The following is a 25,796-nucleotide window of genomic DNA, read 5'->3' on the forward strand; positions in this document are numbered from 1 at the left end:
AAACTCACCATATATTAGTAGTTTTTAGAATATAACTCCAATCTTTTTAGGGTTAATATAATTTAAATCTAATTAAAAATATGCTTTTTATTTGTTTCATATGTTAAATAAATTTTAAATTATTATCATCAATTCATCATGATCACATTAGCTTAATTAGAAAGTTAGTAATATAAATTCAGCAAAATAAAAGTATATTATTTAGTTTAAACTTTAAGTGTATTAAATAATCTCTATATAGATTATCAGTTCATAAACTAAACTAGTTGAAACATACACCAGTTTTATTGGTGCAGTTGAGGGAATTGTCATAGTAAACGGCTAGTGAAATTATTGACGACTCATTAAAACTTTAGTTTCTAACAGTTACAAAGAGGACAAAAAGAATATGATTTTCTACTTGTATTGCTTGATTAGATTCATTAACCAAGCTCAATAAACAAATTAATGAATTAAAACTCAAACAAAATTGATTGCCAACCTTCACATATTTCTTACAGCTAGTAAACATTAACCATTGTGATTTTACATGGATGAACGCCAAAGAATATTTGGTGATATCTTAAAAACAATCTCAGAAAGCTATTTGAATGGTGATTCAAAGTTTAATAGGTAGCAGTGTACAAATGTTGTGCATATACCTCCTCTACTTGTTTTGGTCTACAGTTCATGTTTTCCAGGCGCTCTCTCTTGAGAGCAGTGAACTTAGCAGCTATTTCATCGCAGTCTGGCAACTTAGGATGAACATGGTTAGGATTTTGAGAAGGACATGAATATGTCCTTAACATCCAGTCTTTGTTGTTTTTTTGCGTCTCTTGGGGCATGGCCATGGCCCTTGAATATGTAGCTTCTGTTTCTATTATTGTTGAGGAACAACTGGTCCTTGGATTGGAAACTTCGGGACCAGTTTGGAAATCTGAGTAGTTGAATGGACGATATTCAGCTGCACTACAATAACTTCTCCTATTTGGCCTCTGAGGGATGGTAACCAATTCATTTCTTTGGTTCAATTCATCACCCCAAAAGGGTTGGCAATGGCAACACTCATCATGCAGAACTCCTGGTTGAACATGTATGCCTCTTGTCCCTCTCTTTTGCTTCAGTGATTGAGGTTCCAAATAGTCTCTATCATTATAAAGGCAAAAGTAACAAGGCTGGTTCAAGCTGCAGCCACTCATTTTAAAGTTGAAAAGTTGTCTCCTTGTGCCATCTTGGCATTGACATGACTGTAAAACCTTCCCCTCTTCTGAGAAACCGTGTAGCATCAGTCTCTTCTGGCCATCATAACTTGATGGGAGAATTTCTACTAGTGAAGGCTTATGGTGCTTTCTTTGGTGATGAGTACTATGCTTATGAGCTGAGGTACTTTTGCATGGTTTGTGATAATATATCATGTATCCAATATCCATAGCACCTAGGTTTTCCCCGGAGGATGATCTCCTTCTTGATCTTTTCTTATGTTTCCTTTTGCTCTTTCCAGAGGTTTTTGTGCTTGAGTTCTCACTCTCTGATCCGTCATGACCCATATCACTATCATCGAAACCAAATTGATTTTTTTCTACTCTGGATACACCAGAAGAACTGAACTTCAACAGCAGTTGGTCCTGACTGACACAATCTTTTGCTTCAGAAAACTCCTTAATGTCATCCACATATTCTACCATTTCTCGAGGACAGGGAGGGAAAGTTACTCTTAGTGGAGAAGATGTTAAATCCATTCTTTCCCCCTTGGTTTGCAAATCAAAATTTATTGAAGAAAGTAGCTCAGGATAGTCTATCTGTTCTACTTTCTTTTCCAAAGGATAACTCGGGATATATGGGGGATATTGCTGAACAGCACACACCATCGCAGAAGTATTGGCAAAGCTAGCATCTGGTAGAGAAGAATCACTTGGTTCGGAAATGAATGAATTGGCACATGTTACATCTCTTTTCATCTCTGAAAGGTAGACTTTAGATCCTGAAACTGAATCAATTATGCGGGCATCACTTTCCACTAGTTGATACCCTTTATCTTCTTTCAGCTGTACAAAAGCATTCAACATAATTTGGTATTAGTAGATGATGACAAGATTATAAACTCGTTAATACATTCAAGGTGGTAAAAAATATTGACCTGCTCTTGTTGCCAATTGGGGTAGTATTTTATAGTTAATAAATCTTGTTGGAGGCAGTTATCTCTGGCTACTTCATCCACCATTCTGTACTTAATTTCATCCGGCACAGACTTTACTGACAGCTTCTCTTTCAACTGTGATTCCAAAATTCCATGAATATGTATTCATCACTACTAAATATGGAATATCTAAACTTTACTGAAAAAAACATCATACTTGTTTGTTCACAAGATTCCCTGGAAATAGCTCCACAGCTCTAGTTGCAAATCTCTCACCATAACGCTGTTCAAAGAGCTTCCTGATGACACCAAGCTCAGGAAGTTCCCCACATCTTGCTGAAGCAAATATAAGACTAGAAACTGCTTCATTAATGTCATTTGGACAGTCCCTGATGTTTGGAAAGTAGGACCATCAGAAAAAAAAATGTGAAGGAGATGAGGGGCTGGAAAATGAATTTGATTTAGATAGGTACAAAGCAGTTAGTACTTTTGCTTCCGAATGTAGGAGAGTTGGGTAAGGATAAATTCACAGAAGCGATCTAACAATTCATACGCAGCTGCTAGGCTTTCATCTCCTATAAGCTGCTCAACCTGAAGTTTGGAGAAAATTTTTAGTTAAGATTTGGGAATGCAGAATGGGATGCTTATAAAATATATACTTTATTAATAGAGATTAGAGAAAGAAAATAATAAAACACTTGTGAGTTAAGTCACAAAATTATAATAAAACACTTCTGAGATATTATAATTGCGTCACATTCCTGTATTTGCAAGCTAGAAAGACCAGAGTTTCTTAATTTCTAAATTTTGTTACAGAATACAAAACTAAGATTCTGATCTTAAAATAACTACTGTCGTTAAACAAACTTGGATTTTTTCCTCGTCAAGGGCTTCATCAAGAAGAATTATAGAGGCTCAAGTGCTAAACATGTACACACGAGAGACATATACTATCAGTTATTAGACTTACTAGGAGAATTTACAAAACTAATAGAAGACAGAGTAGCATATTAAGCTAACAGTAACAAAACCTACAATAAAACCCAGCAACAACTTTATTTTATGGAAAACCATCTTCCAACACTCATACATAATGCAAAGAAAAGAAGAAAACTTTTCTTATATTAATGACAAAAAATGATATTAAGGAAGAGAGTTATTGAGGCAGTGATCAAGAAATGAACAGGTAGCATTAACAAACCCGGTTAAATGCAGTTTCTTCATGGCCACGTTGTATTAGCTCGGCCAAGTCCTTTCGCAGTTGCCTGGCTATTGCAAGCCTCTTGTTCTTGAGTAGGCTCAGCCGGTACCGGGCTCTTTTGATCGTCCTCTTGCTGCAAACCACCAAAGCCAAAACAAAAACAAGGGTTACATAAACTTGAACTCATGCATGTATGATCGTGTCAAGCAACATAAACTCAAGTTTTGATCAGTTTAGTTACCATTTGGAAGCTTTGGACCAACCGAACAATATGTCAAACATATCTACTTTCTGAATTCATTAGAAATATGAAAAAAGAAAACAAGCTTTAGTATATAGAAAGCAGTTTTGCAAACCAAAGAGAAAAAAAAGTTATTAGAAGTGACGAAAAAGCAACTGCAGGAGGACAGTTACAGTTGAGGCTGAGTTTTGTTGAGATAATTTAGATGAGAGTGGTTTGAAAAAAGAGAAAGTGACAAATTAGTGGGACTTAATTTGAAAGAAGAAGAAGGAGACAGTTGTGGTCTCTTTGAAAAATAACTGCTCCACTCTACCTCTGTTTTTCAGATTTTGGACACGTCAATCAATTTCCTTTTGCAAAACACCACGTACCTGCGAAAAAAATAGCAGAACAGGTTCGTTAAATTCTACAAGTTCATTTCAACCTACAAAATGCTCATTAAGTTTATATTTAATCATTTGTGAGATATATCTAATTATTAGTATTATAAGTACATATAGACATATTCATTACCTCTTAAAAACACAATTAAGTTAATTACAATTAATTAAACATTAGTGCTACAAATATTAAATTGAAGATTGACATTTCACTTATTATGAGCCAAGAACAACTCTTGATATAGTTAATGACAAGATTAATACTATAGGGGATAATTAAAGCGGAAAAGTTGAGTGCATTGATGAAAAACACGTTCCTATCAGAAAAGAAAGAAGCATGCGCATCAAACACACTGGTGTGGCTCAGGTAAATGAAGGAATTATATGATTGAAGTGACCGTAACAAGAACGCGCTGACACTGACACTGACACATGTAATTGTGATCAGTGAATAAATTCAAAGAAAAGAAACAAAACACAGCGTTTCAAGAAACTAATCTAATCTATCTATGCCATGGCGTGGCCGTTAGTTGTTAGCGTTTTTGTTAAGCAAAAACCGATAACCAATTCGACCCACCTCCTTGTACTACGTAATTCTAGGACGTTCACCAACTCATGTTTTTTTGTTACCCTTTCAGAGAAACTTGCACATTTTAAAAATAAAAAATATATATAGATTAATACACATATTTCATTATTTTGGTGTCATTCTTAAATGCAAAAATGTGAAAACTTACAATTATGAGTACACAATGTGTTTATATTTTTTAGGAGGCAGCATCTTATGATTCACGTATGATGTTCTTGCACTTTAGGTGGTTGTTGTTTACTTGTTTTGCGTGTACGAATCGTATGCTGTTCTTCTGTGTTGTATTGTTCTGTTTTTATCTTCGTTTACAGTGTAGGGACTCGACAATTGGATAAGGAATAAAATTATTAGGTTCTAACTTTATGGGTATAATATTATTTCTTTTAGTCAAATGTGAGAGTCTATTTTTTTTTGTTCAGATCTTGATTACAATCGTGTTACTAAGGGATGAATTTGTAATTTTAGTATAGGGTTTAGTTATAGTTTAAACTATCAAGATTCCTAAAGAATTCATACAGCTTCCTCTGATGCAGTTATAATGTAAGAAAAATAAAAAGTTCATCTCATAGTTGCAGTTATAATGTAAGAACAAGAAAAAGAGAAATGTTAAGACATTTCAATAGAAAATGTCCTTACTTGATAGCAGCGCGACTCTCACAAACTCAAGAAAAAAGAGGAGGTTTGAGGTTGATGATGTCCAAAGAGAAATCTACGTGAAAAAAATATTCAATGCTATAAGAGAAAGTATGAGAAGTTTATTTATAGATTTAGAGTCTCAGCTAAAATTTTCAAAAATATTTAAAATATCATTGATTATTAAATATTTTTATTAAATCAGTTATTACTATATAAATGTTTAAGTTTATTTGATTAGATTGCATGTAATATAAATGTTTAAGTTTATCTGATTAGATTGCAACTAACTTATTTTATTAGATTACATGTAATTTAATTGGATTTTATATTATTATAAATATATAAGTGAGTAGGAAAATTAAGTAAATAATATATGTGATTGATTTTATTTATGGATATTTGGCCTCATCTAGATATTCAAAATATATTTAAAATAAATATCTATCATTAAATCTATTTTGACTGTGTAAATATTACAGTTATAAGGTTGACGAGTTCCGAGGAAGAAATTAAAAATACATAAGTTAATATAAAATTCAGTTAATATTCGTATGGAATTCTTGAAACTAATATATATTTAGAGATTTTTTAGTGTTAGGTGACATATTTAAAAAAATTAACATAATTAAAAAATACTATTAATTATTAAATATATTATTCAATCAATTATTATTATATAAATATTAAATTAATATGGTTTAATTGAAGTTTTATATTTATATATATATATATATATATATATATATATGTTAGATATATACAGAATAGGTATAGAAAATGTTGCTGTTTAGGATTTAAAAAAGATATCACTCTCTAATTGTGAAATCCGTCTTTGCTTTGTTGATGAGAGGGATAATGGAAGTGATTTTTCAATCCTCACACGAATGAAAAGATTTATATTGATTCTACGTAGGATTATCTTATTTAACCCAAATATTACAGGTATTTTATTATAATTATAATATACAAAATTAAATATTAAATATATTTATTTAACAATTTAAAAAATATTAAATTATGCTATTAATAACAACAAATAATTATAAATAACAAAAATAATAAAATAAAATTATAATATCAACAACATATATAGTTATATAAAATAACAAATATATATAATAATAAATATTATTTTTATAATTTAAATATATTTAATAAATTTATTTGAATTTAACACAAAAATATTTTTTATTATATTTTTTAATTTTTATTAAAAAAAATACAAGTAATTATAGATATTATATATTAAAAAAATTATTTAATTCAAATCTAAAAAAATATATATATCATAATTCATTATTAAAATATTTTTTAATAATAAAAATAAATTTGTAAACTTACATTTTACATCTTTAAAATAATTTTTAAATTCTCTCTCAACTATCACATCACTTACAAATTTCAATAAATCATTCTTACAAATTCACTATATCATCTCTCAATCCAAACAATCTCAGATAACATTTTTCCTAATCCTTATAAATCCATTCCTTTCCCGACATAATATGTTGCAGCTCATGTAAATGTAGTGTTGAAATTAATATTAATACTTGTTAATTACCAGTGTGCTAATTTAATACAACCAGCATGTTCAAAGTGATTAAATCAATTTGCTTAGACACTGAGCAATGAGCTTGGAAATATGACACAAAGGTTTAACTTTGCAGTCTGCATGCTTCTCATCATATTTAATCTGTGATGAGAGTCTGCTGCTATGGAAACAGAACAAACTAAATTAACAATTACCTAAGGAGTTCCTACTTACCTTTTCAAACCTGTTGAAGTTAAGTTTTGTTCTGTCTTTCGGTGTCCAACGGATTACGTGTTAGAAACCATTTTCTCATCTTTGTTTACACCACACCATCCCTTTTTCCTCCAAGTGCTCCCTCTATGTTAATTATAGTAGAACCCCCTTTCACTATGAATGGATTGTTTCTATGTAAGGTTTTAAATTATGGCAATGATCATTGATATTATGCGGAATTGCAGACAAATATAGCAGAAACTTCAAAAACCTTGACTTTGTGAATAATATCACGATTCCAAACCATTTTTCAAAACCTTGTTTTTATGATCTAACATGTACTTCTCTTTCATCATAGAAAATGTATTGTTGTAGATTGGGTGATTGTTGACATTTTTGGTCGATCTTGGTGACACAGTGGTAACAACACACTTGCAAGTTAGCCATTCCCGGATTCAGTCACCTTAGAAAACTTACGAAAAAGAAAACAAAATCACATGAAAATTATTGAATAGAATATTAGATCGCAAGAAAATTTTTATGTACAATAAACTAAACTAAATTCTAGGCAATATAAGTTAGCAATTTTTTCTCTTCTGTTTGACTATCTATCTTCTTTCTTTTTGAAACTGGTCTCCCTACATATATACCTCAAATAACATGGCATTTGTGATTACTCATGCTTTAAAGGTCTCTCCAAAGCTCTCATCATCAAAGCTTCATTCATACTTTGATTCAGAGTAAAACTTTATAAAATGTAACTACTTCTGTTATAAACGTGTCCCATCAAGAACATGTAGCCAAATTCTACAACAAATCCCAATCGCCATAATCAAAGCCAAGTAAACCACACCAACCCAAATTCCACTTAAAAGAGCCACTAATGTACACAAAGCTTCCAAGCCCAACCATTCAGAACTCTATTCCATAGGTGAAATCTTTTTCCAAAATACTAGGCTTTTTGTTGGGTTCCAACTTGTCAATAAGCACGGAACAATTTACATTGACCACAACTTTCTTGAGATGAACAAAATCTTTAATCACAAACCTTATGGGAAGCTTCACTATTATTAACAAAGGAATTTTCCCTAAATCCTGGTCTTCCATAAAGCGATTTTGCAGTTGAGCACCGAATTCGGTTTCTCCCTTCAACTCCACTTTGATATTTGTTATGTTCTTACCTGGCTGCAAGAAAGGAGGTATCTGCCCTGAGCAAAGTTGAGACCCTGAGTACATTATCCTAACTCTATTTTCCAAATAGTCCATCCCAATCTCTTCATTCGGATTCTCTGCCTTCACAACAACCACAACATCACTGTATAACTTATCATCCTTTCTAATATCAAAAGACTTTATTTCAATCTGTTCAAGGTCGTAGGTAGGAACTATAGGCTTAAGAAGATAATATAAAGCCAAACCAATTCCCACCAAGATTATAATTATTATCAAAATTATACAAATGCAGCAACGGCAGCAACTACAGCAGCAACAGAACATGCAACTAAAGCACCCGCATATACCAGAGCCACCATGGTGATGGCGACGGTGAGGTTTATAGCCATAAGGACGAGGAGGAGGCGGTGCATACTCTTGTTTCTGTACCGGGACATACACATTAGGGACATACACGTTAGGGGAATGTGCTTCTGATGTCATGATAAATGGTGGTGATTATTGATGAACCCTTTGAGATTGTAGGCACAGCACATTGAAGGGCATGAGTAGAGAAATTTTCCTTTCTCCTCTTCCTGTGTTGGACAAGATTGGACTGCAATTCTCTGTTTTTTGGTGTAGGGAACCTTCCATTGGTTAAGAATTTTGTTACGCGTGAATGGACACGGTTCTCTAGACAGGTTTAGAGGCTCAAACTGGTTTCCTCAGTTTTTTGTTTTCTCCTCCTCTTCTTCATCCTATATTTAGACACTGGTTAATTAAGGTTGCATTTTGTTGCTGATCTTAAATTATGATTAACTGGGATGCCGACTAAATTTTGAACATTTCATTCAATTTATTTATTTATTTGTTCAACTTCATATACTTTTAATAATCTCACGAAATGATAATAAGGGGTTGATGAACTCAATGATATGTTTCTACAGACTGAGTTAAAAAAACGAATCCTCACCACATACTAAAAAAACAAGTTTTTTCTAGGAATTACAGAAACCAACTTTGTTGATATGCTTTCTATATGATATCTTTCAGGAAAAGACTCCTAGAAATCAAAGAACACTAATCTAGTGAGGAAGTTCTTGGAAGTTGAAGCATGGTTCACTTGTTAATGTTAGGTTAAAGATCAATCATGTGCAATGATCTCACAAACATACCAATTACAAAATATAAAGCATCATACTCTATACAGAACAAATGGTATACTAGCATGATACCCTTTTTCCATTATCAACCATACACAGAGCTGCGGTAAAAAAAGAGAAGAAGTGATTGCAAGAGAAGAGCAGGGAAGCAAGAAACTTGGCTCATTCTAAACACAGAAAAGAAGGCTTAAAGTCTTCACAAGTCGGTGGAGAGAGAGGACTTGGATCTGAAAGAAGCTGCTGTGGTTTGAACAAGCTTCAAAACAGAGGCTACAAAAGTCTTGAAGTTGAGAGCAACCTTGTTGAGCTTAGGCGATTTGGGCTCTGAGAAAGAATCTAGCTGATAGGTTGAGAGGAAGATTTTCCTCTGCTTGGCTCTTCGGCGTCTGTAGCTGATGGACTTGAGAATGTGGTCCCTACCAATGGTGGGTTCAGCTCCAAGAGCTTCATATCTGTATCTGCGGCTGCGGGAAAGGGTGGTGGTGCGAACAAAGGTTGTCATGGCTGTGCAGAACACAAGGTTTCTCAGCCTCAATCTCAGACAGTCGTCACAGCTGCTACAGAACACAAACTTTTGATTCGTGTTAATGATCGAGAATGATCATGGTTGGGTGTCTCCTTTTATTGTTCTGTCCCTACCCTTATGAGTGTTGGGTATAGGCTTCAATGAAAGGTAGTTTACCATCATTTCCTGTTCTTTTTTCCTATCTCTGCCACCTTCATTTTAGATTTCTAATTTCTAGTTTAAAATTCTAAAAACCTTATTCATTCAATTTTATGGATTTTTTTTTTACAAATTAGAAGTGAAAAAAAAAATAGAATTTTTTATTTTTTTTCTTATATTTTATTGAAAAATGTTTGTCTAAGCGAACCCTGATATTTAAAAGTAATTGTTTAAGTACATATCTTATATTTTACATTTATGATAAATAATTTAAATTTTGATATGGGATTATGTATAAATATTGAAATTAAACAGAAAAGTTTAACTTAAAAATAGAGATAAAATATATATATATATATATTAAGGATAAACAGGGCAATAAAACAAAGTATAATTTTTTTTTTCTTTGGATGAATTTGGTTTTACCCTATTTTTATTTTGTTTTATTTTTTATGTGATGACATATGTGTTGTGTAACATGAATTTTAACAAAGAAAAAACAAGTATGATATGTAGTTTGAAATAATTTATCTATAACCATATATAATGAGATATATAAAGAGGATTTATGATTTCTTATGATTTTACTATTTAAGTAATTATTTTAAAATTTTAAATAATTCTTTCCAATAAAAAAAATCACATACACAATAAAAAAAATTACATATAAAAAAATTAAAAAGGAAATTATTTTTATAATAATTTTTAATAAAAATATTTATGTAATTTAATAATATATTTTTATAATTTTTTTATCAAAAGAAAAAAATGTAATTATTTATCTTTTAAAAAAATAATTTATCTATTTACTTAATAAAATAAATAATTGAATAATTATTTATTTTAAAATAATTAAATAATTTTTCTTTTTAGAAATGATGTTACATATATATTTAATTATTGTTATAATTTAATAAATTAATTAATTGACTATGAACACAACTTTTTTATTTAGTTTCATATTTAATTTTCTTTTTACTATTATAAGATTATAATATTATTATATTTTAAATTAGTTTTTCCATTTATATGTATATAGTAATTTCTGTAAAAATATTTATAAATTTATGTGATATATTAATTCAATAAAATTATAATTATTATAAATCTATAATATAATATGTATAGTAAAGAAAATACAATAAACTTTTAAAAATATTTTAAAAAAATACGACATCGTGTGTGTCCGGTAGTAAATAATAATGTGAGTGAAAACTCACTCTTCAAATTATATATATATTTTAGTTTATATAACATATTTAATAGTTTAAGTATTTAAAAATACTTTTAATGCTGATTAATTGGCTCAATTTCCTATCTAGCACCATTTACATCTTTATTTCCCTATCTAGCATCTTTTTGTTTTTATTTCTCTATCTAGCATCCTTTTGTTTTTATTTCCCTATCTAGCACTCTTTTATTTTTTATTTCGCTATCTAGCACCATTTTAAAAATAAATAAATAATAAATTATTATTTTTTTATAATTTTAATTTTGAATGCATTAAAAAATAAATATTTTTAATGTTTAAAATAATTAGAAATATAATTAATGAATAAATAAATGAGTTTTTACAAAATAAAAATAAAAAAGTAATAAATTAAAAATGTTTAGTTTAAAATTATTATTTTTAAAAATGAAGAAAATAAAAAATTAAACTCTACAACAACGTAAAAGTTGAATCTATAAACATAAATTAGTATTTATTTTTATTATTATTGATTATGTAATTATGTTAATTTCAAGTAAAAAATACAGAACATATTTATAAAAAAAAAACAAAGTCAATTAGTATTAATTAATAGTGGACACATAAATAATATTGAAGTGTTTACCTAAATGCAAAATTCTAAAAAAAACTAATACAAACATTACACTTAATGCTTAAAAATGAGAAGAAAAAAATGCAAAAATAAATAAGTCTAGAAAATAAAAACAATAACAATAAAATAAAAACAAAAACCATAAATAAATAAAGATTGACAGAAAAAATAATAATAACTAAAAACATAAAAGGTATAAAATAAAGGAAAAACAAAATAAGATAAAGATAAAAGATATAAAAAAAATCAAATAAATCAAAACAAGATAAATATAAGAGATATAAGACGATACTAAATAAGTATATGTTGATCATAAAAAGGAAAATAAATGAGAGATGATCATTCATTTAATATGTTCTTCAATGGTACATTAAATAATTTGTGCAAAATGAAACATAATTAATGACGAAAAGTAGACGGTCTAGTAATGTTGGGACACATTCTTTTTTTTGTGTCCTGGTGTTTGACAATATTATTATCTTTTTATTCATTAATTATATTTCTAACTATTTTAAATACTAAAAATATTTTTTTTAATGCATTCAAAATTAAAATTATAAAAAAAATTACTGGATTGTGCAATTCTCGTCATTAATTATGTTTCATTTTGCACAAACTATTTAATGTACCACTGAAGAAAATATCAAATGAATGATCATCTTTTATTTATTTTCCTTTTTATGATCAACATATACTTATTTAATATCGCCTTATATCTCTTATCTTTATCTTGTTTGAATTTTTTTTTATATCTTTTATCTTTATCTTATTTTGTTTTGCCTTTATTTTATATATTTTATGTTTTTAGTTGTTATTTTTTTTCTGTCATTCTTTATTTATATTTATTTTTTGTTTTTATTTTATTGTTGCCGTTTTTATTTTCTATACTTATTTAGTTTTGCATTTTTTTGGTCTCATTTTTAAGCATTAAGTGTAGCATTTGCATTAGCTTTTTTTAAGAATTTTGCATTTAGGGTAGACACTTCAATATTATTTATGTGTTCACTATTAATTAATACTAATTGACTTTAGTTTTTTTATAATTATGTCATGTATTTTTTACTTGAAATTAACATGATTATATCATCAATAATAATAAAAATAAATGTTAATTTATGTTTATAGATTCAACTTTTATGTTGTTGTATAGTTTAATTTTTTATTTTTTTCATTTTTAAAAAAAAATAATTTTAAACTAAACATTTTTAATTTATTACTTTTTTTTTTATTTTGTAAAAACTCATTTATTTATTCATTAATTATATTTCTAATTATTTTAAACATTAAAAATATTTATTTTTTAATGCATTCAAAATTAAAATTATAAAAAAAATAAAAAATTATTTATTTATTTATTTATTTTTAAAATGGTGCTAGATAGGGAAATAAAAAATAAAAGAGTGTTAGATAGGGAAATAAAAACAAAAGGGTGCTAGATAGGAAAATAAAGATGTAAATGGTGCTAGATAGGGAATTGAGCCTGATTAATTTGGTCGGGTTAGGTTTAATTTAAGTGGGTTTTTTTTCTATATTTTCCTCATTTTTCTAAAGACCCAAAGCTTAACTAATTTTATTGTTGTAAACTTCTAAATTAATTAAAAAAATTCAAAATCAATCGAACTGAAAAATAGCATATTTATGAAGTTTTGTATAATTTTCTGTTTATTTGTGAAAGTTGAATCTAACTGAATTTAACATCGTAGTACATACTTTTATTAATTTTACTTAAAGAATAATAGTATGTTGAAGAACACAACCTCTAGATGAAGAGGTAATAGATTATTCAAAGACTTGAACCAAATTCCTACAATAGACTATATGTAAGGTTTTCAAATTAGGCTTCTTCTTCCTGCACCCCCACGTTTTCCTTCCTGCATCCCCACAATTTTAAATATTCCAACATTAACCTTGACCTATAATTTCAAAAGGGACTACCGGATATCAGGATCCGGTAATATATTCCGGATTCATGAATCCGGAATTGATTAAATTGTGTTTTTCAGATGATGGGTGTTCTGAAAGGTAAAAGGTCATAAATTGTTGTTTTTCGGAGTGCTGAATCCGGAAGCCTAAATTGCATTATGGATTGGTGGATCCGGAATTGTTTTTTTGTGTTATGGATTACTGAATCCGGAATGCATCACTTGCATTATGGATTATAAATCCGAAATTATTTTTTTGTGTTATGGATTTCTGAATCCGGAATGGTCTTTTTGAATTATGGATTGTTGGATCCAAAATAATGTTTTTGACTTATGGATTCATGGATCCGAAATGCAATGATTTTGTTTAATTTTTTTTTATTTGCAGAAGCATGGACAGTATTGATGAATTTGAACAAGAATTATATGATGGGGTTGATGATGATATTGAGAAGTCATTATCCATGTTCTTCATGTTTTTTCATCTTTATTAACATGTCTTCTTCTAACAGAGGTTGTGGGACTTAGACGATCACCTTGTGAACCTCCTCCCATAGTCTTCACCGTTACTGTTCAATTACACCATTCAAGTTAAACCAAATTACAAACTAATGAATAAGATGTTGAACCAATACAAACAAAAAACAACAAATATAAAATTCTATTGAAACCAAAAGAGAGAAAAAAAAGCATTGTATCATTTCTACTAAACAAATATAAATAAACTATAGACAAAAAAAAATATTAAAAGAAGAAAAAAAGAAGCTCATTGCAAATCATATTTGAAGATAGAAAAAATCTTTTGATGAAGTTTTATACGTTGAAGAAATGATGACCATAAAAACACAAATCTAGATCCACAAATTCGGAACCTTCCCGGATCCACAAATTCAGAACCTTCCCGGATCCACAAATTCAGAATTTTCCTGGAACCACAAATCCAGGATTTTACCGAAAGCAAAAATTCGAGATTTTATCGTATTTTGTGATCCAAAATTCTATCGGATTCTATAATTTGGAATGGAAGAAAACACTTATTGATGGAGATCAAGCTCAAGAGGACATGGAGGCCAATCAACAAGATCAAGACGAGGTGGAGGCACAATTAGAAGACGCCCATGGAGGTCAAAGTCAACCTCAAAGGATTACAAGAAGCATGTTCAAAGCTTTGGGAGCTAGAAGACATTTATTTTCTCTTTTTGTAATTTCTTTAGTTGAAGGTGCTTAGAGGGAAACTTTAGAAACCTCTTTTGTTTTAGCACCTTGTAGGCTTTAGTTAGGAGTTTTAGGGGGGGTGTATTAGTAGATAGGTGTAGAAGTAGAATAGGAGGTGCCAAAGTGAAGGAAAGGGTCACACCTTCCTCATGCATAGAATAGGCGCCGGTTCTAGAATGATTTGGGAGGGAATTTTGAAATTGTTTAGCTTGCATTTTCAGCACCTTAGGCTATAAATAGAGGTGCTCTCTTTGTAAAATTCAGATTAGAATTAATCTAAGAAAACTCTACTCAAATTTTGAGTGAACTTTGGAGAGCTTTTGGAGCCTTCTTCTCTAGTCTTATTTTGATGGATCATTGGAGTCCTCAAGTGGCGGCATCACTCTCATCTAGGAGCATTTCACACTTCTAGTGGCGAGATCATCCAACATTCTTCCATCTTCATGAGCACTCTCTTCTCCTTCCTTTCTTCTCTTTCAATTGCTCTTGTGGTCTTGTGTTCTTGAGTATTTTGGTTCGGTTTTTCTGTTTTTCCAGCACCTATTGTTTCTGTTCTTGCCTTTTTATTTTCAATTATGTTCGGTTCATTTGTGTGCTTAATCATTTCTGTTCGGTTCCTTTTAATTTCACCTCTTTTGTTCGGTTCAATTTGACTAAAATTGGTTCATCCAATGAGTTTGGGATTTGGTACTAGTTTTTGGTGAGTTCTTGTCTTAGAACAATGATCCAACTCTACGAAAAGTGCCTCTATAATGTCCAACTCAAGGTGATTCCTAAGAAGGTCAAGAACCTTTCTCTATATGGCTAGTGGAATCACATCATGTGGTATCATGAGTCTTAGGTTCTTCTTGTTTAATTGTTGAGTTGTGTGCACTTTAATTTCAAGAGCTCTTTAATTTTCTTGCAATTTAAGTTTCTGTTTTAGAATTTTAATTGAGTATTCTTGCTGTTTTTCTTTTACACCAAGTGCTTGTGAAAAGGTTTATGGCACTCATAATTCTTATGAGTATGGTTGCTCTTTTGGAATGACATTATCCTTCCTAGAGTTTACCTTAAGCTTCCTTTCACTTGTTGTTAAAATTTGTGATGTGTCTTTTAATTTTGTAATCATGTCAAGTTTTGTCTTAGTCATGTTATTCCATATTTGTCATTACTTCTAGTAGTACTTTTATTGTTTTGATTGTTTCTTGCTTTGGTGTCATATAATTTTTTCTGAATTGATATTGATCCTTTGTGCATTTTCTTTTTAGAATTGAGTTCATACTTGTATTCTAGACCTATACAAGTTCCAATACATCATTTTCTATTATGTCTTTGCTAGTTCATCATCCTGTTTTTTATTCCTATTAGGATTCCTCTGTTTCTGAAAAAAAGTGCTTACTGTTTTTCCTTATTGCAATTGATTTACTTACTGGAAAATTCTGAAATTCTGGATTTGAGATATTCAAAGTGTTAGAAAAGAATAGAAAAAAGAATCATTCAAAAATACGAAGTACACAAAAAATGATAAATAAAATAAAAAAAGTGTACATTTCTGCCGAAAAAAATACGGTAATCTGGCAGCGATTTTGAAAAATTTATTTCTCTCAATTGGCTTACTGTTTTTAATTGATTCCAGTGCCATTATTGAGTTAACATCTTGAAGTTTCTGTGGTTTAAATTTCATAATCCAGTTCGCTCTACATCATTCCAGTTAAATCAGTGAATATCAAACACAGTTTGCATTAAAAAAAAAATTTCCAGTAGCTAAATTTTTTGTTTTCTTCATCTACTCTAGTGCTTTTCCTTAAGTATTCTTTTGTGTGCCTACTTTTCTCATTGAGTTCTTTATTTTCTTGATTGTCTTTCATTCCTACTCTTTGAGTTTGTCTTACATATAGTATTCCTTTTGCAATTACCTTTCCTTGCTTATACCTTTTCTTGTTTGTCTTTATTGTTTCTTTGGTTTTGTGGTGGTTGCTCTTGAGATTGGTGTGCTTGCTTTGACATATTTCATTTGAGGATTCCAAGGCCTCAAGATCAGATTGGTGCAAGAACATTATTTCTTTGAGAGCGATCTCTTTTTTCAGCCTCATTTCACTTCGGCAGTTTCATTGCCAAGCTCACTGTTTTTGCTAATTTTTTAACTTGTTTGCTGTTTTGTGTGTTTGCTGTTTTTAATTACAAATGGCTGGATTTTCAAGTGATGCATCCTACAAGCAGAATTCTCCTTCCAAAGCTTCAATTCTTGGTGAATTACATGAAGCTCAAAGAACAATTAGACGGTTGGAGGAGAAAATGCAAAAGATGGAGGTCCAACAAGCTAAACCATCTCCTTCTATCCATGATGGACATCATTCTCATAGACCATCTTCAAGAGCTTCTTCAAATGATGTTGGCCGTGAAGATGAGCATAGGAGAAGGAGACCTCCACCCCAAGTCCATGGACAAAGACATCATCACCAAGGGGAAATAATTCACTACGGCAATGGCTTCTATCATGATGCAAAGTCCAAGCTTCCTTCGGTCAAGTTACCTTGTTTTAATGGTTCTAGTGATCCAAATGTATATTTAGATTGGGAGGCTAAGTGTGAACAAATTTTTGAGATCCATGAGATCCAAGATGAGCATAAGCTCAAGCTAGCCACCCTAGAGTTTAGTGATTATGCCATGAAATGGTGGCATGGAATTGTAAAGGACATTATCTATCACAAGGGTCCTCCCGTGGACTCTTGGAACTCTTTAAAGGATCATATGCGCGCTAGGTTTGTGCCCCCACATTTTAGGAAAGACCTTATGTTGAGACTCCAACGGTTTCAACAAGGCACGCTAAATGTGGATGAATATTATAAGGAGCTTGAGACGCTTGTGCTTAAAATTGAATTAGAAGAAAGTGAAGAAGCCATGGTTGCTAGGTTTGTAAGTGGTCTTAGGAAGGATATTCAAGACATTGTTGAGTTACAAGAGTATTCATCATTGGGCTCTTTAGTTCATCTTGCAATAAAGGTGGAAGCCCAACTTGCTAAGAAAAACTCTTTTAAAAATGCTTCCAATGATGGATACTACTCCAAGTCTTGGAGAAACAAAACTTCTTTTTCTAAACATCCTTCCAAAGATTCTTCTTTCAAACCCAAGGAATCTAAGCCATCTACATCTAGACCTAAGTCTCCCACTAAAACATCTAATACTAAATGCTTTAAATGTATGGGTTATGGTCATATTGCTGCAAATTGTCCTTCCAAACGAAGTATGTACATGCATGAGGGCATTGTAGTTAGTGAGCATGATTCGGATTCTCCAAAGCATTCATTACATTCTCATGCATCTAGTGAGGAAGAGAGCGAATGTCCACTTGAAGGGGACTTGTTAGTTGTGAGAAGACTTCTTGGACAAGTTTCACAACCTTTTGATGAAAGTCAAAGGGAAAATATTTTCCATACAAGATGTCTTATTCAAAACAACATTTGTTCCTTGATAGTGGATGGGGGTAGTTGTGCAAATGTGGCTAGTACAAGAGTAGTAGATAAGCTTGGATTGCCTACTATCTCTCATACAAAGCCCTACAAATTACAATGGCTTAGTGAAGTAGGAGAAATAATTGTTAATAAACAAGTCCTCATCCATTTCTCCATTGGAAAATACAAAGATGAGGTATTATGTGATGTTGTGCCCATGGAAGCCACTCATGTTCTTTTGGGAAGGCCTTGGCAATTTGATAGAAAAGTTTTACATGATGGCTTTACCAACAAACTATCTTTTGAATTCCATGGTCACAGGGTTACTTTAAAATCTCTCTCTCCAAGAGAAGTCCATGAGGACCAAGTTATTATGAAGAAAAAGAGGGAGAGTGAAAAAGATAAAAAAGATAAGAGTTCTAAGCCTACACTCCTTGTGTCTAGGCGTGACATTGAAAGGGAAATAGTGGCTCATCATCCTCTTTTCTTAGCCATCCCTAGAACTCTTAGAGTTGAATCACTTGTTGATAGTCCTCATTGCTTGGAAAATTTGGTAGAAGAGTTCCAAGATGTGTTTCAAGATCCTCTAAATGGACTTCCACCTTTGAGAGGGATTGAACACCAAATTGATTTGATACCGGGCTCTTCTTTACCAAATCGTCCAGCATATAGGACCAATCCAAGTGAAACCAAGGAAATTCGCCAACAAGTTGAGGCTTTGCTTGAGAAAGGGTGGGTGCAAGATAGCATGAGTCCTTGTGCTATGCCTATCATCTTAGTGCCAAAAAAGGATGGCACATGGCGAATGTGTTCGGATTGTAGGGCCATAAATAACATAACCATTAAGTATAGGCATCCCATACCTAGACTAGATGATTTGTTGGATGAATTACATGGTTCTAAAATCTTTTCAAAGATTGATCTTAAAAGCGGCTACAATCAAATCCGTATCAAACCGGGTGATGAATGGAAGACGGCTTTTAAGACCAACTTTGGTTTATATGAGTGGTTAGTTATGCCTTTTGGTTTAACTAATGCACCAAGTACCTTCATGCGCCTCATGCATCATGTTCTTAGACCTTTCATTGGTAAGTTTGTTGTGGTTTACTTTGATGACATTCTCATTTATAGCTTATTTTTGAATGACCATAGGTTGCATGTCAGGCAAGTTTTGGAAACCCTTAGGAAGGAACATTTGTATGCTAACCTTGCTAAATGTATGTTTGCTCTTGATCATATAGAATTCCTAGGGTTTGTTGTGAGTTGTAAAGGGGTCCATGTGGACAAAACAAAGGTGGTGGCCATTCAAAATTGGCCTACACCGAAATCTTTGAATGAGGTCCGAAGTTTTCATGGGCTTGCTTCTTTCTATAGAAGATTTGTCCCAAACTTTGGTACCATTGCCGCACCACTCAATGACATAGTGAAAAAGGATGTGGTCTTTCATTGGGGAGAAGCACAACAAAATGCTTTTAATACTTTAAAAGAAAAATTGACTAATGCTCCCATCTTGGCCCTTCCTAATTTCACTAAAACATTTGAGATTGAGTGTGATGCTTCAAGTATAGGTATTGGGGCTGTTCTCCTTCAAGAGGGCCACCCTATAGCCTATTTTAGTGAGAAATTGAAGGAAAGTCATCTCAACTATTCCACCTATGATAAGGAATTATATGCACTTGTTAGGGCTTTGTTTACTTGGCAACACTATCTTTTTCCCAAAGAGTTTGTGATACATAGTGATCATGAATCTCTTAAATATTTGAAAAGCCAAAACAAACTTAACAAGAGGCATGCTAAGTGGGTGGAATTCATTGAGCAATTTCCTTATGTGATCAAACACAAGCAAGGAAAAATAAATATTGTGGCGGATGCTCTTTCTAGAAGATACACCTTGCTAAATCTTTTAACCTCTCAATATCTTGGTTTCGATCACATTAAGGAACTCTATCATGATGACCTTGATTTTTCTCTCATCTATCAAGAGTGTCTTAAGGGAGGACACAAAGATTTTTTTATTCAAGATGGCTTTCTTTTTAAAGGAAAACGTCTTTGTGTTCCCCAATGCTCTATTAGATTATCTCTTGTTAGAGAAGCTCATGAGGGGGGTTTAATGGGACATTTTGGGGTTGCTAAAACTTTGGATGTGCTGCATGAACATTTCTTTTGGCCTCATATGCATAAACATGTTCATAGTTTGTGTGATAAATGCATAGCTTGCCGCAAAGCTAAGTCTAAAATGCATCCCCATGGTCTTTATACTCCTCTTCCTATCCATTCAATGCCTTGGGTAGATATATCTATGGATTTCATCTTAGGCTTACCCAAGACATCAAAGGGAAAGGACTCCATTTTTGTGGTAGTGGATCGTTTTTCAAAGATGGCTCACTTTATTCCTTGCCACAAAGTGGATGATGCATGCCACATTGCAAACCTCTTCTTCCAAGAAGTGGTTCGCTTGCATGGGATTCCTAGGTCTATAGTGTCCGATAAAGATCCTAAATTCTTGAGTCACTTTTGGAAGACCTTGTGGGGCAAGCTTGGAACTAAGCTTTTATTTTCTACCACTTGCCACCCACAAACTGATGGTCAAACCGAGGTGGTGAATAGAACTTTGGGACAACTGTTGAGATGCTTTATTTCGGGGAATCCTAGAGTGTGGGAGAATTTACTACCCCATGTTGAGTTTGCATATAACCGAGTAGTAGATTCTACCACCTCCCATTCTCTTTTTGAGGTGGTCTATGGGTTTAATCCCCTAACACCTCTTGATCTTCTTCCTATTCCCCTTCTTGGAGATGTCTTGTGCAAAGATGGGGATGAAAAGGCTTCTTTTGTGAAAACTTTGCATAAAGACATCAAGAAGAGAATTGAGAAGAAGGTTGGCAAGTATGCTGAACTTGCCAATAAAAGGAGAAAAGCATTGTTGTTTGATGAGGGCGATTGGGTTTGGCTTCACTTGAGGAAGGATCGTTTTCCTACTCAAAGGAAGTCCAAACTAATGCCTCGAGGGGATGGACCTTTCCAAGTCCTCAAGAGGATTAATGAGAATGCTTATGAGTTAGATATGCCTGATACATTCTTAGGTAGTCATACTTTTAATGTCAGCGATCTAACTCCTTTTTCTGTAGGTCTCCAGAATTCGTGGTCGAATTCTCTCCAACTCGGGGAGTATGATGGAGATCAAGCTCAAGAGGACATGGAGGCCAATCAACAAGATCAAGACGAGGTGGAGGCACAATTAGAAGACGCCCATGGAGGTCAAAGTCAACCTCAAAGGATTACAAGAAGCATGTTCAAAGCTTTGGGAGCTAGAAGACATTTATTTTCTCTTTTTGTAATTTCTTTAGTTGAAGGTGCTTAGAGGGAAACTTTAGAAACCTCTTTTGTTTTAGCACCTTGTAGGCTTTAGTTAGGAGTTTTAGGGGGGTGTATTAGTAGATAGGTGTAGAAGTAGAATAGGAGGTGCCAAAGTGAAGGAAAGGGTCACACCTTCCTCATGCATAGAATAGGCGCCGGTTCTAGAATGATTTGGGAGGGAATTTTGAAATTGTTTAGCTTGCATTTTCAGCACCTTAGGCTATAAATAGAGGTGCTCTCTTTGTAAAATTCAGATTGGAATTAATCTAAGAAAACTCTACTCAAATTTTGAGTGAACTTTGGAGAGCTTTTGGAGCCTTCTTCTCTAGTCTTATCTTGATGGATCATTGGAGTCCTCAAGTGGCGGCATCACTCTCATCTAGGAGCATTTCACACTTCTAGTGGCGAGATCATCCAACATTCTTCCATCTTCATGAGCACTCTCTTCTCCTTCCTTTCTTCTCTTTCAATTGCTCTTGTGGTCTTGTGTTCTTGAGTATTTTGGTTCGGTTTTTCTGTTTTTCCAGCACCTATTGTTTCTGTTCTTGCCTTTTTATTTTCAATTCTGTTCGGTTCATTTGTGTGCTTAATCATTTCTGTTCGGTTCCTTTTAATTTCACCTCTTTTGTTCGGTTCAATTTGACTAAAATTGGTTCATCCAATGAGTTTGGGATTTGGTACTAGTTTTTGGTGAGTTCTTGTCTTAGAACAATGATCCAACTCTAAGAAAAGTGCCTTTATAATGTCCAACTCAAGGTGATTCCTAAGAAGGTCAAGAACCTTTCTCTATATGGCTAGTGGAATCACATCACTTATGGAAACAAAAATCCATAAAAAAAACGGATGTGCAGATCCAAAAGCAAAGAAATTTACTTACCTTTGTCAAGAGCACTCTAAATCACCAACAAAAAATGTGAGATTGAAGGAGAAGGATTTGGAGGTGTCGCACTGCTGCTATAACATGAAAGCGTGCTGCTGCTGGAACATGAAAGACACGGCTGCGCAAGAGAGCATCCTTGCCTGCACCTCTTTAGGGTTTTTTTAGGTTAAGGATATTTCTGGAATTTTAAAAACAAATAAGGGTGATTTAGTCTTTTCATAAGAGTATGGGGTGCAGGAAGAATAATGTGGGAGTGCAGGAAGAAACTGCCTTCAAATTAATCTAAATTAGCTTATCAATTTTTTAAAACCACAAAAAGAAATGTATTTATTTTCTAAACCAAACGAAATTCATTTCAGGCGATTTTTCGTGCATAAAACCTTCAATTAAAACATATAGTCCATAATTGATTATGATAATGCCTCATCACTTATTTGTTTCATATTTGAATAATCGATAACAATTATCATAAATATGTATAAATATACTAAAAAAATTATTAAATAAAAAATAATTATAGAGATAAAAAAATATTAGTTTTTATATTTATTAAATTAGATACTATTTTAAAAAATAAAAAAATTATTGATATCTAAATTAATTTCTATTAGTGATAGATAATTTCTAAATTGACATCTACTTAACTATCAAAGTTTTAGTTATCAACTTTATAATCTATAAAATTGGCAATTTAAATGATGGTAGCTAATTAGATACTTCTTTAAAAACTATTTTTTTTTAAAAGCTTTCATGTTAGGCATCACTATGTAACTTGATATCTCATCCAGGCTGACACCTCAAGTAACAACAATCATCTGTCATCACATGAAAAATGTATTATTACTAAAAAAAAGAAAAAGAAAAGAAAATACAAAAATATGGGGGGACTAGACCAAAATCTATATGTTAACAAAAACGATACATAGGTAGACTATACCTATTCATAAAGAATTCTAAGAACAGACTAATGGAAGCCTATTATACCAATGAAATGATTCTCTATGAATAAATTATAAATTAGTCAACTTATCAGCACACGCATTTTCTTCACGAAAAATACGAGTAACCCTAAATCTAATTTTCTCATAGTAATTAAGACAAGTATTTCATCGATTATGAAGCATCCACGAAAGATTAGTCATAACAGTAAACGTAGCACAAACCAAGGCAAAATCACATTTAAGCCAGACATTAATAAGCCCCATATTTTGAGCTTCCTTCATAGCATGTATAACTTCATAAAACTCAGCAATCATAGCAGTTTAAACTTCAAGAAACGCAGAAAAAACACCCATAAATCCTTCCATACTCCCACGAAAAATACCTCCACAAGTAGCAAGACTAGGATACCCCTTAGCAGTCTCATCAATGTTAATTTTAACCCAACCTGGTGAAGGAAACTCCCATCTAACAGGAAGAGGACGAAGAGCTTTACCACTACGAGTATTAATACCAAAAAATTTAATCACGTTGAAATCCAACATATCATTCTTCATTGAAGCTTTAGACGAATTTCTCACTAGACAAGTTAAATCTTTAATTACCGAAATAACCCTAGAAACCTCAATCTTATCCTAAAATCTAGCATAATTTCTCATACGCCATATCATCCAAATAGAAAAAGTTATCACAACAAACTTAATCAATTTAACCAAAGGACTACCATCACTCTTAATAAAAGAAAGAAGATCATCCTTATTAGAGTAATGAGAAGTAAGAAAAATTTGTCGAATCCAACTCCAAATATGCAATGCATTATAACATTCAAAAAAATAAATGTTGAATATATTGCTCATGTTTTTCACAAAGCGTACACATAGAACATATATGCAAACCTTTATTCTGAATATGTTGATCGGTAGGAAAATGCCCATGAAAAACTTTATAGAGTACTAGAGTTTTGGAAGGCGGAATAAATGAAGACCAAATGAATTTACCCCAACCACAGGGAACTCCCGGTTCCAAGAAAAAAAGTCTTAGCCGATTTAAGAGTGAAACGACTAGACTCATCTAGAATCCAATTAGGAATATCATGTTCCTCCCTAACCATGATATGATTAAAAAAAATGAGGCATCTACGGTAAAAATAATGGAATATTCCAATCACAACCTGTTCAAAACTGAGAGACTGTATCCAGAATGCTAGCATCATTAGATAACCTTGCAATATTTGCTAAAGAAGTAGTAGAACACCACTTATCATTCCAGAAATTAATAAAAAAAACTTGTACCAACAGTCCAAGAAGTATAATCAAGTATAGTGGAATAAAATTGCTTAAGTCCAGGCCAAAGAGATGAAGATCTATAAATCATTCTAAAGTTGTATTTTGATTTAAGAACCATGACTTTTAAGAGCAAAGACCAATGTTTGTTGCTATAAGCAAAGTTCCAAGCAAACTTAAGAAGATACACATTATTTTCATGATGAGGATTAATAATTTTCAAACATTCATCCTCAAGAGGTGAACAAATCGTTGCTCAATTAACGATAGAGATGCCTTTTTTCAGAATATCACTAGTCCAAATAAAATTCCGACACCACTACTCAAGTTGCTTAAGAAGTGAAACATGCAACTTAAAAACTATTTATCAATAATAGAAATTATCTTATATACCAATAAATTTTTTAATCTCTAAAATAGTATCTAATTTAGTCAGAATAATAACTAATTATATTTAATCTATATAATTAGTTTCTATTTAATGATTTTCTAGTATTATTTATTATTAGTATATGATTTTCGAAAAACTGTATTTTATATTTTTAAATCCAAATTTATTATTGACATAAAGATTATTCTAACATGGTAATAACATATTTTTCATATAAAATAAATATCATCTTGCATTCATCGAGCTAATTTGATATTTTTTTTTTCTATTACTCCTCTTTTAAATTTTAGCTATAAGTGCATAAATTATAATTTATGAAGAAGAAAAATTATTGAATCTCTCAGATAATTTAGAGTTTTAATTTTTGATTATTTGACATTAAGAATACTAGTGCTTTCGCTTGACACATACAAATATAAATATGGTATCATATCCATCTCATGAATCGATTTTTTAATATTGAGTTAGGTTTAAAGTCTACTTTCAATATGGTATTAGAGTCATTTAAAGTATATTCTAACGAGAGTTTGTTGAACTTGTCAGATTACCCGTTATCGGATCGCTATCAGATACCCATAAATATATAATCTTACGCACGAGATGTGAGAGGGTGTTGGAAATCTACATTGACTAGAGATATTGACATTCCATAGTATATAAGTGATT

At 31.8% G+C, this 25,796-nt stretch overlaps 3 protein-coding genes across 5 annotated transcripts; all 3 read right to left on the minus strand.

Moving 5' to 3' along the window:
- Positions 1-432: 432 nt before the first annotated feature.
- On the minus strand, positions 433-4,489 carry LOC137835469 (uncharacterized). Of its 3 annotated transcripts, none has more exons than XM_068643994.2 (7): positions 3,872-4,489; positions 3,559-3,608; positions 3,318-3,450; positions 2,604-2,707; positions 2,334-2,505; positions 2,117-2,251; positions 433-2,024 (listed from the first exon to the last, which is right to left on the minus strand). In XM_068643994.2, the coding sequence occupies exons 2-7, from the start codon at positions 3,597-3,599 to the stop codon at positions 606-608; spliced, it is 2,004 nt and encodes a 667-aa protein (XP_068500095.1). In that variant the 5' UTR covers positions 3,600-3,608; positions 3,872-4,489; the 3' UTR covers positions 433-605. The 3 variants fall into 3 exon arrangements, with proteins under 3 accessions (XP_068500095.1, XP_090158955.1, XP_068500094.1); XM_090302829.1 differs by lacking the exon at positions 3,872-4,489 and adding an exon at positions 3,732-3,853; XM_068643993.2 differs by lacking the exon at positions 3,872-4,489 and having other exon boundaries at positions 3,559-3,745.
- Positions 4,490-7,819: 3,330 nt separating this feature from the next.
- LOC150027580 (NDR1/HIN1-like protein 6) lies at positions 7,820-8,469 on the minus strand. The gene is made up of 2 exons (XM_090302934.1): positions 8,365-8,469; positions 7,820-8,269 (listed from the first exon to the last, which is right to left on the minus strand). Exons 1-2 carry the CDS (start codon positions 8,467-8,469, stop codon positions 7,820-7,822), a joined length of 555 nt encoding a protein of 184 aa, XP_090159060.1.
- A 708-nt stretch (positions 8,470-9,177) lies between these two features.
- Positions 9,178-9,864, minus strand: LOC150027581 (uncharacterized). The gene has a single exon (XM_090302440.1). The coding sequence runs from the start codon at positions 9,722-9,724 to the stop codon at positions 9,419-9,421; it is 306 nt and encodes a 101-aa protein (XP_090158566.1). The 5' UTR covers positions 9,725-9,864; the 3' UTR covers positions 9,178-9,418.
- Between the last annotated feature and the right edge of the window lie 15,932 nt (positions 9,865-25,796).

This window comes from Phaseolus vulgaris, chromosome 5 (genome assembly GCF_051622355.1).
Source record: "Phaseolus vulgaris cultivar YP4 chromosome 5, ASM5162235v1, whole genome shotgun sequence".
Taxonomy (NCBI): Eukaryota; Viridiplantae; Streptophyta; class Magnoliopsida; order Fabales; family Fabaceae; genus Phaseolus; species Phaseolus vulgaris.

Coding starts and splice junctions, on each gene's coding strand:
- LOC150027580 (XM_090302934.1), bottom strand. CDS start 8,469: ATGGCTATAAACCTCACCGTCGCCATCACCATGGTGGCTCTGGTATAT. Junction 8,270..8,364: donor TTGCTGCCGTTGCTGCATTT/GTATAATTTTGA, acceptor GACCTTGAACAG/ATTGAAATAAAGTCTTTTGA.
- LOC137835469 (XM_068643994.2), bottom strand. CDS start 3,599: ATGTTTGACATATTGTTCGGTTGGTCCAAAGCTTCCAAATG. Junction 3,451..3,558: donor TGGTCCAAAGCTTCCAAATG/GTAACTAAACTG, acceptor GGTGGTTTGCAG/CAAGAGGACGATCAAAAGAG. Junction 2,252..2,333: donor GGAATCTTGTGAACAAACAA/GTATGATGTTTT, acceptor TTGGAATCACAG/TTGAAAGAGAAGCTGTCAGT.
- LOC150027581 (XM_090302440.1), bottom strand. CDS start 9,724: ATGACAACCTTTGTTCGCACCACCACCCTTTCCCGCAGCCGCAGATAC.